The following is a 17,584-nucleotide window of genomic DNA, read 5'->3' on the forward strand; positions in this document are numbered from 1 at the left end:
TTTTGTTATACATTTTTTTTTGAAATTAGTAATGCTTTAAATATGAAATAATAAAATATAAAGAATGCTGTGATTATATGAAATATGCATAAATAATATCTAAAAAAATTTTAAACTGTTGACAATAAATATGGACATTTGCTATATAGAAAAGCCATGCTGGTGAGTACACAAAAATTAAGCACGAAAATAATTAAAATATTTGTACCTTACAAAATTAAGATTGTATAAAGCATTACCATCTACATACTATTATTCAATTGAAGTTACATTTGTTCAACATATTTCTACAAAAACTTAGTTCAGTTAGGAGTAAGATAGGCAAATTAAATAAATTACAGGAGATATATAATAAGCTTAATGGTTTTAACATAATACCTTCTATATCAAATATACAAAATAATAAAGAATATAAAAAAGAAGAAAATATAATAAATAAAAGTAGAACTATATCTAATATATTTAGATCTCATTATTAAGTTAATATGCGACAATAAATATATGAATTATTATACAATTTTCTTAAATGCCTTATCAGTCATCTTTTATTTTAAAAACTTAACAATTAGTGAGCAGATCAGTATTATCATAATTTTGTTACATAGAAATAGTATCCAATGCAATACTAACTTGCATAATTTTTATGTTAAATACCCACTCATAGTATTTATCATATAACACCATAATTGTACACTTGACATTAAAAACAAATCAAAATACCTTGTAAATACCTTTAACTAGTAAAGTATAAATATCATAGTTTATTATTCATACAGGCACTTATAATAAGTTAAATTATTTCAGATATATTTTCATTAATATTATTTAAATTCATATTACACTGATTATTAAAGTGCGAACACTTGTTAAATCAATGGTTAAAGCTATTTCAAAAATTTACCTTTTGCATAGCCATTGCTGGCATGTCAAGTTTCTCCGCTGGTGTTGATGAAACTACGTCTTGTCCAGAAATATAGAAAACTCCCAAATTCTCCAAATCAGAATAAAACCCTAAACTATCAGATGACTTTATAAATAAATATGACATTATTTAATACATAAATTGTATTTCACAAGCAATCCAATGTTATTCCATATTTAAACACTTGAAGAAGAGAACTAATAATATATGTGTATCTTTCGTTTCAAATAAGATAAAATTATTATGCAAATAAATATTGCAGGTAACATTAAATGTCTCCTACTCCATTATACTGAACATCATAAATAAAAATAAGTATAATAATAACAAATATATATTGAACAAATATACTTTATAATCGTGCATTTCCTGAAAATAGCATTAGAGAAAAAAATAATATATAAATAAAAAGTTCAGTTTCTATTTAAGAAACTGCATTTTGCATTACTTACTCCTATTAGCATTATATTTCGCAAATATTTAAATAGGCACAATCTATGTTCATTTATATATAAAATTAAAAATATAGCTGCAGGTACTTTCTGGCTTCATTTCATATAAAATATCATCTACATTCAATACAAATATATAATATCAATCGATAAGATAGATCTGTTTGTACTACATACATAATCTCTCCACTATAATTTTTATCTACTTATAATACTATAGGATAATCAAATAAACAAGAAAAATACTCTGTAAAACATTTGATATATTATATTAGAATGTGACACATGCCATAAAAATTCTGATTAGTAGATATCATCTCTTTCCTTAAAATTAAATAAATTGAATACGTTTATAAATGATCAGACCATTTTTGCTATCTCTACTTACTAACAAAAGAGTAATTAAAAATTTTATTATACATAATCATAAATTTACAAGAAAATGTGTATATATAAATATAAATATATATATATATATATATAAGTATATAAATATAAGTAAATAAAATATATATACTCTTTGTTATTTTCAATGAATGTTAAATATTTGGAATAACATTTGAAGTGATTATGCAAATGTAGTATCACGTAAAGCTTTATCATAAAAACGATTAATTTTGTTCTAGTAATTATATAAGTTATGTTATGTTATTCTTGCAGCCAGAATTTTGAATAAAATCATATATTTAGACAGAGACCAATATATAAATATATTATAAATGATATATGAAAAGAAATAATTTTTTTCTCATATATATTCAAATTTCTGACTAACTATATGTATAATAACATTAAATTTTATAAATGGCTAAGCAATATAACAGCTTTTCAACTTAAGATGACATTATGAAAACTTACTTAATTCCTTGATAGATTGTATATTTAGTAGAGATAGAAAAGAAATCAGTATATCACCAGCCTCTTTGATTATGAAAAAACTAACTTACATTTAAACTACTATTTTTATAATTAAAGATTTACTTACATTGATAGGATAACAAAATTAGACTGTTCCTTTATAAAAGTGCTGCCTTTCTGAAATAAGAAAAAGTCTTTATCACTTAAGAATTACAGTTATTTCCATCTTATCTTATCTTTAAAACTACCTAGTGGATGAATATTATCATTTCGTGTGTGTGTGTGTGTATTATAACAAAAGATGATGAGAATCCTTTATTTTTTTAAGATGCTAAAACATCCAAAAGTTATATTGCAAAAGTGATCAATGATATAACTTTATTAGTATTATACTTCATAGAAAATAATATAACCTAAATTGAAACGATATTTATATTTAATTTATCAAAACAATGCCAGTTAAAAAATTTGTTTATCACTGTTGTTTAAATATACTAGTTCTCAAAAAGGTAGTATTCTGATCTAAAATAACTAGTATTACTGATTTAAATCATTAATTGCCATTTTATTATTTTCAGCTATTTATTTGATAGATACTCTTCTTTAATGAAAGGTTTACAAAAGTAATTTACTCGTTAAATATATATATATATATATGTATATATTTGTTACATTTAAATTTTCTTGAAAATAGAGCTGTATATATACAACTTTTGGGAAAGAATATATGATTATATGAGTCTAGATCTGAGATCTAATGCAAGGTTTCACAATTACACTAACAGTATTATAAATATTGACCACGAAAGTATCGATTGTTATAATATTTCTTAGGGTGAATAAAAAGAAATAAATAATACGAAATGAGGAGTGTCACGAATAAAGAGAAACGCGAAAATAATATAATAAAATACAAGATGGACAGTCAAATAAGATTATAAAATTCGTAATAGAATTATATATATATATATATATATATATATATATATATATATATAAAGTAATCTCTACGTTTACCTACATTTGAAGGTTATCATGCTATACCTGAAGTATTAACGTAGAACGTACTTAGTATCGAATATAAAAAAAAGGTTCTTCTCTTTACAACCTTTCACTATCAAGTGTCACTCGCGTGTTTCAATACTTCATTCGGCTGCTGCTACCGTAATTAGTGTTGATCCAATAGACTTATGAAAGCAGTAAACGTCATACAAACAGGAAACAATCCTCTATGCGTACTTCTTCAAGGAAAAACGTCATCATTCGCGCACAATAGTCTGCTACACACTATTGTTCGTATGACCGTCGACTGAAACACGATTTATTTCTTGTCTCTATTCAAATTACTAGACGATTTATGAGATGCAAAATATCTCCGAATGTTCTGATTTTCTTCAAATTATAAAATTACATTTCAAACAAATATTAATATTTATTATTATTAAAAAATGGTGCCTCTTATAAAGAAAATCACTGATTGCTGAATTTAAGATTTAAAAAAGATTAGAATAGCCTACACCAAAGAACTAACTCTACGTTTTATGATATGCCATAGCCGTTTGTTCGTGCGTGAGCAAACAGAAAGTTTCCTGATTAACTTGCAAAACAACGAACGCTTATAACAGTTCGTATTCCCTCACCTTGTCGATCACTTAAAATTTAACACAATTATAGAATTACAACTCAAATAGAGAAGAAAATAACACAATCCACTTATGACAAGCGCATTCACAGAATAACTATTTAGCAGTTAAGAAGCAAGATGGCGTTCAAAAATATTTCCTGAAGCCACAATTCTGTCGTATTCATTTTAATTTAAGGCTATATTTCATGAATTTAATGAAATAAATAGAAACTAATCTTATTGGCTCTGTTAAGGGTACCAGAAAATAAGAACATTCCTGGTTTGAGCAAATTCTAATATATTCTAATCTCCAATACGCACCTTGTATTTATGGATACATTAAACAAAAATATATAGATCATCTAAATGAATATTTCATGAAAATAACAGGTCTTTTTAATTCTATAAAAAATTACTACTTTTTTTAACAAATTCAAAACTAAAAAATGTTGATATATAGATACATGTGTATGTATACGCACAATAAATAAATAAATAGATGAACTATATGAAAATCATATGAAAAATAAAAAGATCTTGCTTGTGATTGGACGATGTTATATATTTTAAAATAACGACGTAAGCGCGGCTGATTTAAAATTTGTGATATCCGCAACCAAAAATTCTTCGAAATTCATAGTAAATTTTTAAAACGTTTTACATTACAATAATAAAATTGTATTTTATTTTATGTTGACTGGATACGAAAACTTGAATTTTTGATAATATTTAAAATCTTATTCAAAGACGTTTACGAAAGTTTATTTTGATTAATCGAGTGGACAAACTTAACTTCTTAACACTTTAATAAGTCTTTGTTCCTTTTATCAAATACTGTTGCATTCTAATGTTCTACAATCAGACTTTAATTTTTATTCGAATCTTAAAAATAGATGATCAATTAGATTGATATATAATTATACATTTTTTACTAAATATACTTTAGTAGAATATCTTATACATTTGGGTATATAGAATAATAAGGATTTTTAAACTGTTTAGAATTGACTGTACATACATTTGGATCCTCAACCGTAAATGGTTGCATAATATTTGTAGATAAGGCTTTTTGATTATGTACATTAGCAATCATGTATTGCGAAGATGGTGTAACTTGACCAACAGTACCATCTTCTACTAGTTTTCTTTGAGAATAGATTAAAACCTGTGGAGTAGGTCCACCATTTTGTTGTAATGTGTTATCCATTGGAAGAGTAAAAGTTGTTGTCGAGTTAGACAACTGCTGAGCTTTACATTTTTTTGTATGTGCATACAAAGAACCTGCATTGTTATATCTTTTTGTACATATTTTACATGCATATGGTCTCTGACCAGTATGCGTGTATGTATGTTCATTTAATGAAGTTAATCGTCTGAAAGACTTAGTACAAATCTGGCAGTGATATTTAGCTTCTCCTGTATGCATCGTTATATGCCTGGCTAAAGTATTGGCACGTGCAAATGCTCTACTACAATATTGACAAATATAAGGCTTTTCTCCACTATGAGTTCTTAAATGTAATTGTAGATATGTGCTTTTAGTGAAAGCTCTACTGCAGACATTACACACATATGGTTTAATGCCAGTATGAGTACGCATATGAGCAACCAGTGAACCACTTTGAGCAAAACATTTGCTACAAACTTCGCACAAAAATCGTTTCTGACTATCTTTAGCACGTTTATGCCTTTCTATGTGATTAGCTAAAGACTGTTGCTGAGCAAATGCTTTTGGACAGATAGCACATTTATGTGGCCTATTATGTCTACCCTGTAAAAAATTAAATATAACATTACTCCTAACGAGATATTAATAGAAAGATTTGTTTATATTTCTTATTATTAACCATATATTTTAATTAACTTCTATAGGTATAAATCACTTTTGATATTACCTTTTTTCGATCATTAGAACCACCATTAACTTTATTTTCATTATCCGTATCATCTTCATTCTCTTCTTCTGAATTACCAAATATTTCATCCTTATGCTTTGACTGTTCATGATCCTTTAATTTATCTATTCTTGAAAATCCTTTTCCACAAGTTGAACAATTGTATTTCAAACCACTGTGGGTAGAGATATGCCTTTTAAGATTTCTTTTGGTTGCAAACAATTTTCCACACTGTGTACACTGAGGATTTTCCATTGGTAAATTATCATTATCATTATCATTGTCATTGTCATCGTCATTATCAATATCATCAATATCATCATTATTTCCATCATCTGACTCACTTTGTTTCAGTACTGATTTACTTTTGATTTCATTTAATTGAGTTCCAGTTTCACTAGAAATATCATTTAAATCTTCAGAATTATATTCTGGATGACTTTTAGCATGGGTGAAGAAAGATTTTTGATATGTAAATTGTTTAGAACAAACTTTGCATGTAAATTTACAATTTTTTTTTTCAGTTTTAGTATTTTCTATGGAATTATTGCAATTACTATCAAGATGTTCCGTTTTTAAATGTACGTCTTTATCTTCACTGTTTTCTTTCTCTCTTTTCTTATTATTTTCATGTGTGTCATGTCTATTGAAAATGTGATTTTTTAATTTTGCAATATTTGAAAATTGTTTATCACATATGTAACAAACATAACGTAATTTTGTTTTGTGTTTATGTACTATCATATGTCTTTGTAAAGCTAAACGTGTAGCAAATGATTTAATGCAAAGTAGACATTTCTGCCTTGAAGTCCTGCTAATTAAAGGTTTTTCTTCATCATCGCTACAATTATCAATAGGTTTTCCTTCTTCTTGAATATTAATATTTTTGGATGAATTTTCTGCAAGTGTATTATAGGATAATTCTTCTAAATGTAACTCATCTTTTATTTCAATTTTGAATATTTGTTCTCGGCTAACAGTACTTTGGTCAATGGAATTATCATTACTTTCTGATAAATGTTTCTCATGAGATAATTCTTCTTTAACACAATCTGTTTCTGTAATTAAACTAGGCGAATGACATGTTAGATTATTTGACTTATTTGTAATTTTTTCACAACTTTGAGGTAATTTTACATTTTCTACAACTTTATATGTTTTTTGTTTATTCTCTAGTACAATTATTGAATTGCACTTGTCATTAGATTCTATATTATCATTAATTATTTCAGAAGTAAAGACATGTTGATCATTGGAAAAACTTTGTACATCAAGTTGTACAGATGGTTCATCGATACTGTTACTGCACGTTCTGACATCATTATTAATATTATCTGTAACCCTTTTATGTAATATTGTATTTGAGACAATATCAGAAAAATTATCTTCAACTTTCAATACACTTTCAATATTTTTTGCCATACATGATCCAAGTTTCAATATTCCACGCAATTTTGTATCTGCTTTTTGTATTTGACATTGAAAATTATATGACATGTCAAGAAGTTGAGAACAATGATAACATATTACTGATGGTAAACCATCTCCTTCTTCTACCTGTAATAAACAAAATAATTATACTTTCCAAATGAATATATCATTTCATATATATTTATATGCAACTGATCTGTCTTCTACCTGCCGAAATTGCTTTAATCTTCTAAATATGTATTATATATATGTAAAGTATCGCACTTAAAACAGAATGAATGTGTTCGATGCAAAATAATAAGAAATACTTAAAGAATATTATTCTGGCATACATATTTTATTGTTCCATCATGCTAAATTGAAAACTATTGCATCTCTTATGGATTTAAGAACTGTAAAAATGTATATAAAATAATAAAATATTGATATAGTACACACACGCCGCGCACGCACGCACGCACGCACACACATATACAGGAAAGATGGAATTAAAATGCCTCATCTCTGTATTATAGTGTTTTTAATTTGACTCTGATGAGATCATATAAGATTTTAAACTTCTACTTTTAGTTGGACATGTTTGTCTTTTATGCCTGCGAAAGAGATGCGTAAAAGTACAAGTAAATCAAGCGAATTTCGGAAGAATTAACATATTTAAATTCACGATGTAACAAATCTAACCTGTACGGCAGCAAATGCCATTAGTTTTTGAGAAAAGCCTTTGTCGTTTTGAAACAGTTGACATGCTTCGTTGCACCTTCGTAAACAGATACGGCAATCTTCCTTTAAATTTACTCGTATATCTTCAAAGCTTTTAATGGTTCTCCCATCAGCCGACAATTCCATTTCTTCGAACAAAACACTGTTGCGGCCTAAAACTCTTTTATCTTGCACCATTCGTTTATAAGGAGTAAAGCACGATATACAATGAAACACGAATCACAAACTCAAAGTCGTAACTCATGTATGTCGTAGATCGAAAAACGACCTCAGGGAATTTTTAGCGTACAATTTCAGTAAGAATAATTTTTTAAGAATCGGGAATAAATTACACGATCGTTGATCTCGTTTAGCATTGTTTCCATGAAAAACATTTTATCTTTCTTAATATACGATGCTAGATGCTATATAACGCTAAATGCTATATAATCGTTTTTTTTTTTAATTTTATTCATTACGATACTAAAAAGTTATTCATTGATAACATACAAACGATAGAAGGTCCATTCATTCGTTGAAATTTTGAATAACGCGCGTCCAGTGAACTACGCGGGAAATATGAAATAAAAAGTCGACTTTCTCATCTACGTTACATTTTATGACCGTTGAGGTCTACATTTTTAATATCGATTAAAAATTAATTTCTTAATATAAATGAACAAATAATGATGAAAGAGAAATTAAATAAAAATTTTCGAGGACAGAATAAAACTAATGAAATTTCTATCAACGAGCTTAAAGCGACTATTCCTTTTCAAATACCAGAATCTAAATGGCAAAATATTTTTGAAGAAGAGAATGATTCCTTCATTGTAAATTCTATTTTAAATGAAATCATTTCTTCGACGATGAATGCAATTTACAATGTCTATCTTGAAAAAGCAGTTTACTCATTTGTAGTTCACTGTTCGCATATAGCTTGGTTACAACTATTCGATGTAAGTATAACATTTTTATGTTAAAGAAAAGAAATTGATGAAAAATTAAGATTCTAACTAAATCATATATTTCTTTTCAGGCAATGGACTTACAGTATGATTTAGGTGAAGATCCTGCATCAATTAAAAAATACTGGATGGGAGACGAAGAACACAAACCATCTCCGGTTGATTTATTATGCTTTAAAAACGTCGAAATACGTAAAAAATGTCAAATTTGTCCATCTTCCGAAAACTATAAAAAATCATCAAACTGATTTATGTAAATAGAAAAATAAATTGACAAGCTCATATTTAATATTTTATTTGACTTAACGCATAATTTAATTTATTAGTTAAATTTTACTAAAGTTTACTTTCTTATTTTTTTATATAAACATATGTTCTCCGGAATATTTCTGGTAATATAAAAATAATTGCAATTTAAAATCAGCACTACTTTAAATAAATAATATAAATAAATAAATAAGTATGAACGTGTTAGAAAAAACAAATGTTAATCCAAAATGAAATCATATTGTTTATACTTTCTTTCTATCATTTTTTTTAAAAACGTAGCATCTTGAAAAATGTATTTTTTTTTTGTTTTTTACAAGGGCGTAAAAAGAATAAGCAAATAATTCTTCATTGATTCCAATCGATAAAACCGTGATTTAAAAACAAAGAGCGTGTACCACAAAATGGAATAACGCGAAACGATGAATTGAACCCATTGTTATGGCACTTATAATGATTTCATTTGGATCAAATATAATTCAAATTCAAGTATAATTTAAGCGGCAAGTGCTGGGACAGGTGGAGGTCGTAACATTGATCTTGTAGCTGTTAAAAGTTTTTGAGATACTAAATGAGCGATGTGAGATGATCTTCTCCAAACGAATTCTCTTGTTCTATCGTGATCATCCGCGCTTTCAACACGAACCTAATTGAAAATAAAATTATTGAGATTATGTCAAGTTTTGTTTTATAAATCTTTAATAAACGAGTTTATATATTAACCTGTTTGGGTTGTAAAACACGAATGGAATGCAACGTGGCAGCACCTCCGTGCAGCACACGAAGACTCAGTTTACCAGACATTCCTGCTGTTGTAGCAGTTGCACTTCTAAGTTCTTTTTTCGCGGCTCTACCGAACTCTTTTTCGACTTTGAGTATTAAAGGTCCCAAGGTAAATTTCGTTTTGATAGTCGTATGATCACTCATCATATTTACCGATACATCTCCTGATCTTTGAAGCGAAGCGAGCCCATATAAAATCGCTCTTGCCTTACCCTAAAACATAGCGCCATTTTTATATTGCATATTATGATTTTATTCGTGAACAAGTAGGTTGCAAAAATTTGTTAAAATACTCACCTTATTTTTGTTACTACCGCTTGTGGAATTTTTGATTTTGTTTCGATTTTTCGTTTTGTTACGATTCGACTTTTTATTTTGAAAATGAGATGATTTTCGTTTGGCATTTCTTATACGATTTTGTGCAATGGCACTGTCAGATGATCCAAGAGTCGACATCGTTGTTGGTAATTCTATATCCATTAAAGTTGTAGCTATGGGCGAGTTTTTGTGAGAATCTGTCATTTTCTGAATAGAAAATAATTTTAATCAATTTCAACGATTTCATATAAACAGAATTCTTCTCAAAAAAAAAAAAAAAAAAAAAAAAAAAAAAAAGGTTTCTATTAGTGATTATACCTGTATGTCGTTCGACTCTTCATTGTTTATATTTTCAGAGATATGTGCGACCAATCCAGAAGTACTCTTCTTTGAACCGTATTTATTCTTTTTACTTTTAGAATTGTTTTTCTTCTTATTCGATTTCGAGTTCGAGTTTGGATTAGTTAATTTGACCATCACTGGATCATAATTAGCGCTTAAAATTTTATTAATCCTCTCGAGAATGTTGTCTACAAAATGATTGTATTTTGCAACATAGATGGCTGGTACATAACTGCTGGGTTCCGACTCCAAATCATCTAAAATTTTGTACGAAATGTTTTTTTTTACTCGTTTAAAATTAAAGAGAGAAAATGATCTATTATTGATCAGTTTCACGTTATAATACTTTTAGTCATAGTATTGTCAAAACTTTTTTGATATTCAGTTTAATTGTATAAGAAACATTTCTACATCATGAAATAATAAAAGTTAAAGTCAATGGAAAATAATGAAAGAATATAATGGAACGTGTATGTGATGTTGGAACTATCGAGAGGGTGGCCTTGACTATACTTTTATGAGGTCATCTTTCCGGAGTATTTCTACGAAGTCATTGACCAGGAAAGAGGCATATCCGCCGAATGCATTGCGAGAACGCGCTTATACCAGGTTTGCTTTTTAATGAAGGGAAACCGTCAGCACATTCTCTTCTAGCTACCTTGGAAGGAAGTGACGACGACGATTGAAGCCTACTTCGAAGTGAGCATCGTTGAATCGTCGATGGGTATAACGGTAAATCGGAGTCCTTCGGGGAGACTAAACTGGTCTCCCTTCTTTCATCTCACCTATCGACCTATCTACTCGCGACAGTGTGTACTCGTCGGTCTTTCTCGTGCCTGCTTAAAAACTCTCCCCGGTCGTTGCACCTACATAAAGTCACTTTCTTCGACCTCGTCGTAACGAAGAGATCAAGATTCAAGAAAAATTCGATGAGCCCTCGTTTATTCAAGGCCGCCGTAAATTCAAACGCTCTTACGTATTACACATACATTGACGTAGTTATTCACCAGTGACCTTCTTTTTATCCTTCAATTCCTCGAGATCATGCAACACCTCAACGATGTGAGATGTAGGTATGTAATTTGTAAAGATCCATCAAAACGTTCATTTGATTAACAACGATCAATCTCGTTAATATTTAGCGTGTTTCTCTCTTCTTATATCCCTCGTTAACAATAATTACGATAAGTTACGATATTGCTAATAATAATAACTTTTAAGATAAACTCGATAAAACCAAATAATACTAATGTGGCCATTTCTTTTATGATAGACGTACACGCATTCGATAAAAATAATTTCTCTCTCTCTCTCCTCCCTCTCTACCTCCCTCCCTCTCTTTCTTTATCTGAGAAGAAAATGAATAAGTAGCACAAACATGGCGATGAGGAAGCCACGACCAGGTGTGGGTCAGGGTCGTAATCAGACAATCGTATGCTTTGGTAGAGAGTGTTATACTCCGGGTCACTGACCTGATTCTCTTTTGGGTCATCGGGCTGCTTCGTGAAAGTTGGAAAAAAATCTCAATACGGTCACAGCTTTGTTATACTCGGTTTTGGAATCACGTAGAAAGTTAATTGGTTAACCCGATAACTGGTAATGAATTTTTGATACTTTTCGTACATTAACATTTCCTTATTTACCACGCGTTTTGATCGAATTTAAATTTGCTAATTCAAATCCATTATATGTTTGCTTCTTATCGCGAATTGATTTTAGTTGTTAAATTAATTGTGAAATATAGGGGTTTTTTGAAGATGTCTCATTAAAAGAAGCAATTAATAATATCAAATTTGTAATCTTCTATTCGTATCCAAAAAAATAATAATAAAAAGACAGAATGAGTAAAGAGCAATAATGTCAAGCAAGTCCAATCACCCACTACGATACTACTACATAAGCAATATAATTTTCAGAAGAATACTAGATTTAAACAGTAAGAATTTTTGCAAACGTATAATAAATGGAAGCAGAAATTTTTGGCACTTTAAGTTAAAATTACGAGGATCTATATAGATTGAATTAAAGCCATGGTTCGACACGTCACGTAATATAATTGCATTGCTTTAATATGCTCAGAAATATGTTCATTTTCGAACGTATTTCTTGATTTTATATAAAGGAAGGATTATTTCTTATTATTAAATTGTTTTTAAACGCGCATAGTAGTAAAGAAATAAAAGGTGGGACACACAATTTTGTAAAAACAATAAATTATCATGTATTTTGCAATTTAGAATTAAACAATGTCTTGCTACAAAAACTTAGTTTGATTATGGATTATTATAATCGTGTATGTGCTTGCATTATTGGATAGAAAATACCATCATCGATCTCAATTTATTTTAAGAGTATATTTTTAATCACTGGTAAATGAACAATAATAAAAAATAACAGCAATTTTATTGTTCTTATATTTCTTTCTCATGACGGTATTGTTTTCTTTCCAATTCAAATTAATGGCATCATTGAATCGCTGCCCCTCGTCTTCACAGTCTCATTTATAAATATACTAATGAGTCGATCTATGAAAAATATGAAATAAATACGTGACGTGACGTCATCAATGCAAAGTATTTCATCCCTATTAATTTCAATTTTGAATGAATCTTTTTTCATCCTCTACGTAATATATACCACGATTCGATAATGACTAATGATCAATGAACACACATTTGCCATGGGTAATGAATTCAACTAATTTGTGTCCGACTAAGATCCTGACAAATGTGCGTTAAAATGACAAGCGTGAAATTCAAGGGCGCCTCCACCTTTTCGTTGTTCTTATATTACTGCAAGAAATTACGCAGAAAGCGCTTGTACGACCTTAAAACATTAGCATTTATTTACACATTAATCGTCTGAACTCTTTCTCCCAGTACCCACTACGTTGGAATTTATAAAAGCCATAAATAAAAAAAAAGGAAAGAAAAGGCATGAAATAACAGAGAACAAGCGAATATCATGACGCTTTACAAGCGAATGATTTTGAGAAAAATGTTGTGATAAATAAAAATAAATACTACTCCTAAAAGTGTTTTGCGTATTTTGTCGAAGCAAGAATAACAAATGATTTGTAATTGTGATGTGTACCAGTTTATGGAAAGTTCGCGGGATTTCGACGAAACTTCTCTTCGAATGAAAACGTAATGACTTTGTTTCGTTAATTTCGATTTATCGAGAAATATCGGATTTGCGAGTTATATTTCACATTTGCCACAAAATTGCTCTTTTTCTTCGCGTCATTTTAAACGTTCCTCGAAGTGGTTGGAGAAAAAAAAGGAGGAAATGAGAAGGATGATTTGGAACGTGTGGAAGATTGAGAAATGGATGAGGTAGTAGAAGAGAAAGAGGAAGAGGAAGAAGAGGAAGCGTTAGACGATGAGGAAGACGACGAACGAGCCGAAAAAGAAGATGCTACAGGTCGTTTGCGCGATAAGCGTGTACTCTTGTGTTTACTAATGTGTTTCTTGGTCTTGCCCTTGAACTCACGTGCATGTCTGGCGCTGGTGATGTCCGCAATAGCGTCCTCATCATCGTCGTCATCATCGTCGTCATCTTCGTCGTCCTCGTCGTCTTCGTCGTCGTCGTCTTCCGTGATATCAAGGTCGACGTCGTCGTCGTCGTCATCGTCGTCGTCGTCGTCGTCATTCTGTGCCGCAGCAGCTTGAGAATTGGCTGGTTGGACAACAGGATTTACAATAGAGTCTGCACCTTCAAGTCCGGATTCCTGGCCAACGGTTTGACCTTCGGGCACAACGTCCCCAGCTTCCTCGACCTCGTCGTAAGCATCATCGTCGGACGACGTAGGTTCACCTCCAATAGCTGTTTCCTCAGCCGTATTCTCCACGGATGCTGCAGCAGCGTTCAAATCAGCTTGAACTGCTGCCGGTATCGATTGCGAGGCTATCAAGGGTGCAGATTGTATCGGTGAGGCTGCCACAGGTGTTACTTGTGAAGCCGTTTGACTCACTTCCTCATCTTCGTCGTCATCGTCATCTTCCTCGCCTACGATCAGACAAGTTTTCTTTTAGTCTCAGTAACTATATGAAACGAGAAAAGATTAGTAGTCGACCTATATGCGATAACGCGTTTTGGTTTCAAAAGAATGATTATTTTATCTAGAAAACGTCTCTGTACATTTTCTAATTACACTGCAAAAAAACTGGCGTAACTGTCATACGATCGAAATTCGAACGTGCTTGCACTTCCTAAGAACAACTTCTCGAATGTAGGTCGATGAGAAAGAAGTAGCGCGTAGAAATTCTTTCTGAGCTGGGATCGCCGTCGATGTATGTTAATTCGGGCAAGTTCGATGCGCCTCGTACCGTTACCAGTGAGCCGTGAACAGTCAACAAACTCCATCGGACATGCTATTCGCGTAAATTTCTGATGTTTGTATAACGGTGCAGTTTCTTTTGCAATCTTTACTATCATTCCAGTACAAAATTCCAGACCAGATTAGATTATTTAGTATATATTAAAAATATTACTACCATTATCCATATATAAAACAGGAACATCTTTAGACTTCTTATTTTTCCAACTTGAAAGATTTGACTGCATATTTTTTTTTATCTTACCTCCTAAAATATCCTCAATAAAACGTTCCAAATAATCATCGTCATCGTCGTCGTCGTCGTCGTCATCGTCGTCGTCATCGTCATCGTCGTCATCCCCTGTAATATCGAGATCGACGTCGTCGTCATCATCATCGTCATCGTCATCATCTTCCGCAGCAACCGGTGGTGCTTGCGCTTGTCTTCCTGAGACGAGAGCATTCGCAACCGATGCTTTATTATCGCTGATTTTCGGCACTGGTGATGCCAATGCTCCTATGGCAAGACAGCATAGCAATCCAAGCACTGCCACTAGTTTCATTGTTCTGTAAAAAGATCATGTATTATTCATCTATACATTAATGAACGATTGATTAACTCTCTTTGAGAAAATATTTATCTTCGCACGATAGTTACACACGAAATTAAAAATGATGACCGAATAATGACATTGTCATTGCAGTATTACATCCAATAAAATTGAATTTTGTGATCAATGACGTATACTCTATTTAGGATTTAATAATCTTATTCACAAAGATCAAATATATACGATGTTTCACTTTATTGACGACGCACAAAGTATCACTTGACTCGAAACATTTTCGAAAAAACTTTTTGGATATCTTTCGTGTATCTTTGATGCGTATCTCGTCATCGTTCCAATCGAAGTCATTTCCAAGATAATTATTCAGGACTGTTTTGGTTCCGTTGGACTCACCTATCTTTTCTTATTTAATTTCTCTTTCACTCTCCCTTCTCGTCCACCTTTTCAACTTCCTCAATGTGGAAGTCGTGAACGTCCCGTTTGCGGATGACTGTCGCGATCAATGACACGTGTGATCTACCGCACGACTCGTTGAGAGTATTGAAACAGGCGAGATACCGTGGTTCGACCCTTTTATACTAACCAGTGCCTCCACCTCTTTCGTTCTCCTTCTTCGTCCTCCTTCTTGGTGATGCCTCCTTCGGGTACTTAATATTATATTCCATCATCTTTTTCACGCGCTCCATTGTGTTTTCTCTCTTCCTTGAGAGAATGTATTGTATTTCGAAAGCGAGTTTTATTCAAGGGGAGAACAAATTCTACGACAATATAATCAAATTAATTAATCAACAATTATTTTATACCATTATTCTGATATCTTTTTCTTTCTCCGTGTATCTCTTACTGTTAAATTCTTCATCTTATTATTTTCTTAAATTGTTATGCTTATAATTTAACTGAAACTAATAGAAAACTATTTGTTCAAAATAAAGAGATATTGAAATTTTCCGTCCATATATATTTCTTTAATGAATAGATAGAAGAAACAAAACGAAAATAATACGAATATTTTTTCTTCGCGTTTCAATAAATCTTGAAATTTAATAAAGCGAAATTTTAACGTTCTTGGGAATTACTAAAGAAAACAATCCGTGAGAGTTTGAATTAGCAGCTAACTGTAAATATCAGGCAACTTCCTCGATAGATTATACTACTCTTATCCGTTGATTCTAATACTTAAACATTAGATCTTCCAGATAAATTTAAAATCTAGGTCCGACTGATTTCGTCTTCATAAATTTTATCTGTAAAAAAAGGAAATGCTTACTTTTTAAATCATTCAAATAATATCTAGAAACAATAAGTTTTACTTTTTAAAAATACACAAATAACCGAAGTGTTTTTGTTATTTTATTTAAGCACATATTGATCTTTCTAATTAAGTATGATAAAGTGATAAATTAATCGACCTTCGAAAATCTTTACATTAAAATGATGTCGGAAAAGAGATTAGAAAGTAGACCTATATCGTGTATGATGAACCGTTAATTCGTGGAACAGGAAACAAGTGCAATTACTAAAGTGGTCTATCGAATGATATGATAGTATAGCTTCTTGCACGATTCATGGATTCTTAAGGATCATCAGGTTCACTCTTCTCAACTCTCCATTCAACTGGAATATGGAATTTGGTGTCATACCCAAGCGTGGAAGTAGTCCACGGCTTTGTAAATTAGTAATCAGGATATGTACCAGAGGCCGACGAACACGTTTTCGTATACATGCAAGGAAGATAGACACGTGCGCGAAGAGAGAATGTTCCGTAGAGAGGTAGAGAGGGAGAGAGAGAGAGAGAGAGAGAGAGAGAGAGAGAGAGAGAGAGAGAGAGAAAGGGTGGAGCTACAAGGAGTATGACAAAGAGAGAAAGAAGGGGATATAGGTAGACCGATCGGTAATGGAAAAACAGCGAAATTAGCGAAGAGCATATGTCTATGGAATTCTTACTCAAATTCTTCGGTATATCGAATACTTCGATAAAATCATTCATTATTCATTCGATGAATAAATACACAATGTCCTGGAATTAAATTGATCGATACTTTATATCCTCATTTACAAAAAATACAAATTTTTCTTGATTTCTTGATCTTGTATTTTCTAAAATTAGATTTTTTTATTTACTTATATGTAAATATACT

The 17,584-nt window shown here is 30.8% G+C and overlaps 3 protein-coding genes across 5 annotated transcripts; 1 reads left to right on the forward strand and 2 right to left on the reverse strand.

The window, feature by feature from the left end:
- Positions 1–4,397: 4,397 nt before the first annotated feature.
- On the reverse strand, positions 4,398–8,264 carry LOC127063450 (zinc finger protein 846-like). 2 transcript variants are annotated; one of them, XM_050993272.1, is made up of 4 exons: positions 7,864–8,010; positions 7,390–7,775; positions 5,752–7,308; positions 4,398–5,627 (listed from the first exon to the last, which is right to left on the reverse strand). In XM_050993272.1, the coding sequence occupies exons 3-4, from the start codon at positions 7,246–7,248 to the stop codon at positions 4,812–4,814; spliced, it is 2,313 nt and encodes a 770-aa protein (XP_050849229.1). In that variant the 5' UTR covers positions 7,249–7,308; positions 7,390–7,775; positions 7,864–8,010; the 3' UTR covers positions 4,398–4,811. The 2 variants fall into 2 exon arrangements, with proteins under 2 accessions (XP_050849229.1, XP_050849228.1); XM_050993271.1 differs by lacking the exon at positions 7,390–7,775 and having other exon boundaries at positions 7,864–8,264.
- Positions 8,265–8,388: 124 nt separating this feature from the next.
- Positions 8,389–9,140, forward strand: LOC127063454 (uncharacterized). The gene is made up of 2 exons (XM_050993281.1): positions 8,389–8,840; positions 8,921–9,140. Exons 1-2 carry the CDS (start codon positions 8,568–8,570, stop codon positions 9,095–9,097), a joined length of 450 nt encoding a protein of 149 aa, XP_050849238.1. The 5' UTR covers positions 8,389–8,567; the 3' UTR covers positions 9,098–9,140.
- Positions 9,110–17,575, reverse strand: LOC127063451 (protein PFC0760c). 2 transcript variants are annotated; one of them, XM_050993273.1, is made up of 7 exons: positions 15,840–17,575; positions 15,143–15,444; positions 14,052–14,567; positions 10,536–10,816; positions 10,197–10,424; positions 9,840–10,112; positions 9,110–9,762 (listed from the first exon to the last, which is right to left on the reverse strand). In XM_050993273.1, exons 2-7 carry the CDS (start codon positions 15,438–15,440, stop codon positions 9,613–9,615), a joined length of 1,746 nt encoding a protein of 581 aa, XP_050849230.1. In that variant the 5' UTR covers positions 15,441–15,444; positions 15,840–17,575; the 3' UTR covers positions 9,110–9,612. The 2 variants fall into 2 exon arrangements, with proteins under 2 accessions (XP_050849230.1, XP_050849231.1); XM_050993274.1 differs by having other exon boundaries at positions 16,030–17,574.
- Between the last annotated feature and the right edge of the window lie 9 nt (positions 17,576–17,584).

The sequence above is a fragment of the Vespula vulgaris genome, chromosome 4 (genome assembly GCF_905475345.1).
Source record: "Vespula vulgaris chromosome 4, iyVesVulg1.1, whole genome shotgun sequence".
Classification (NCBI taxonomy): Eukaryota; Metazoa; Arthropoda; class Insecta; order Hymenoptera; family Vespidae; genus Vespula; species Vespula vulgaris.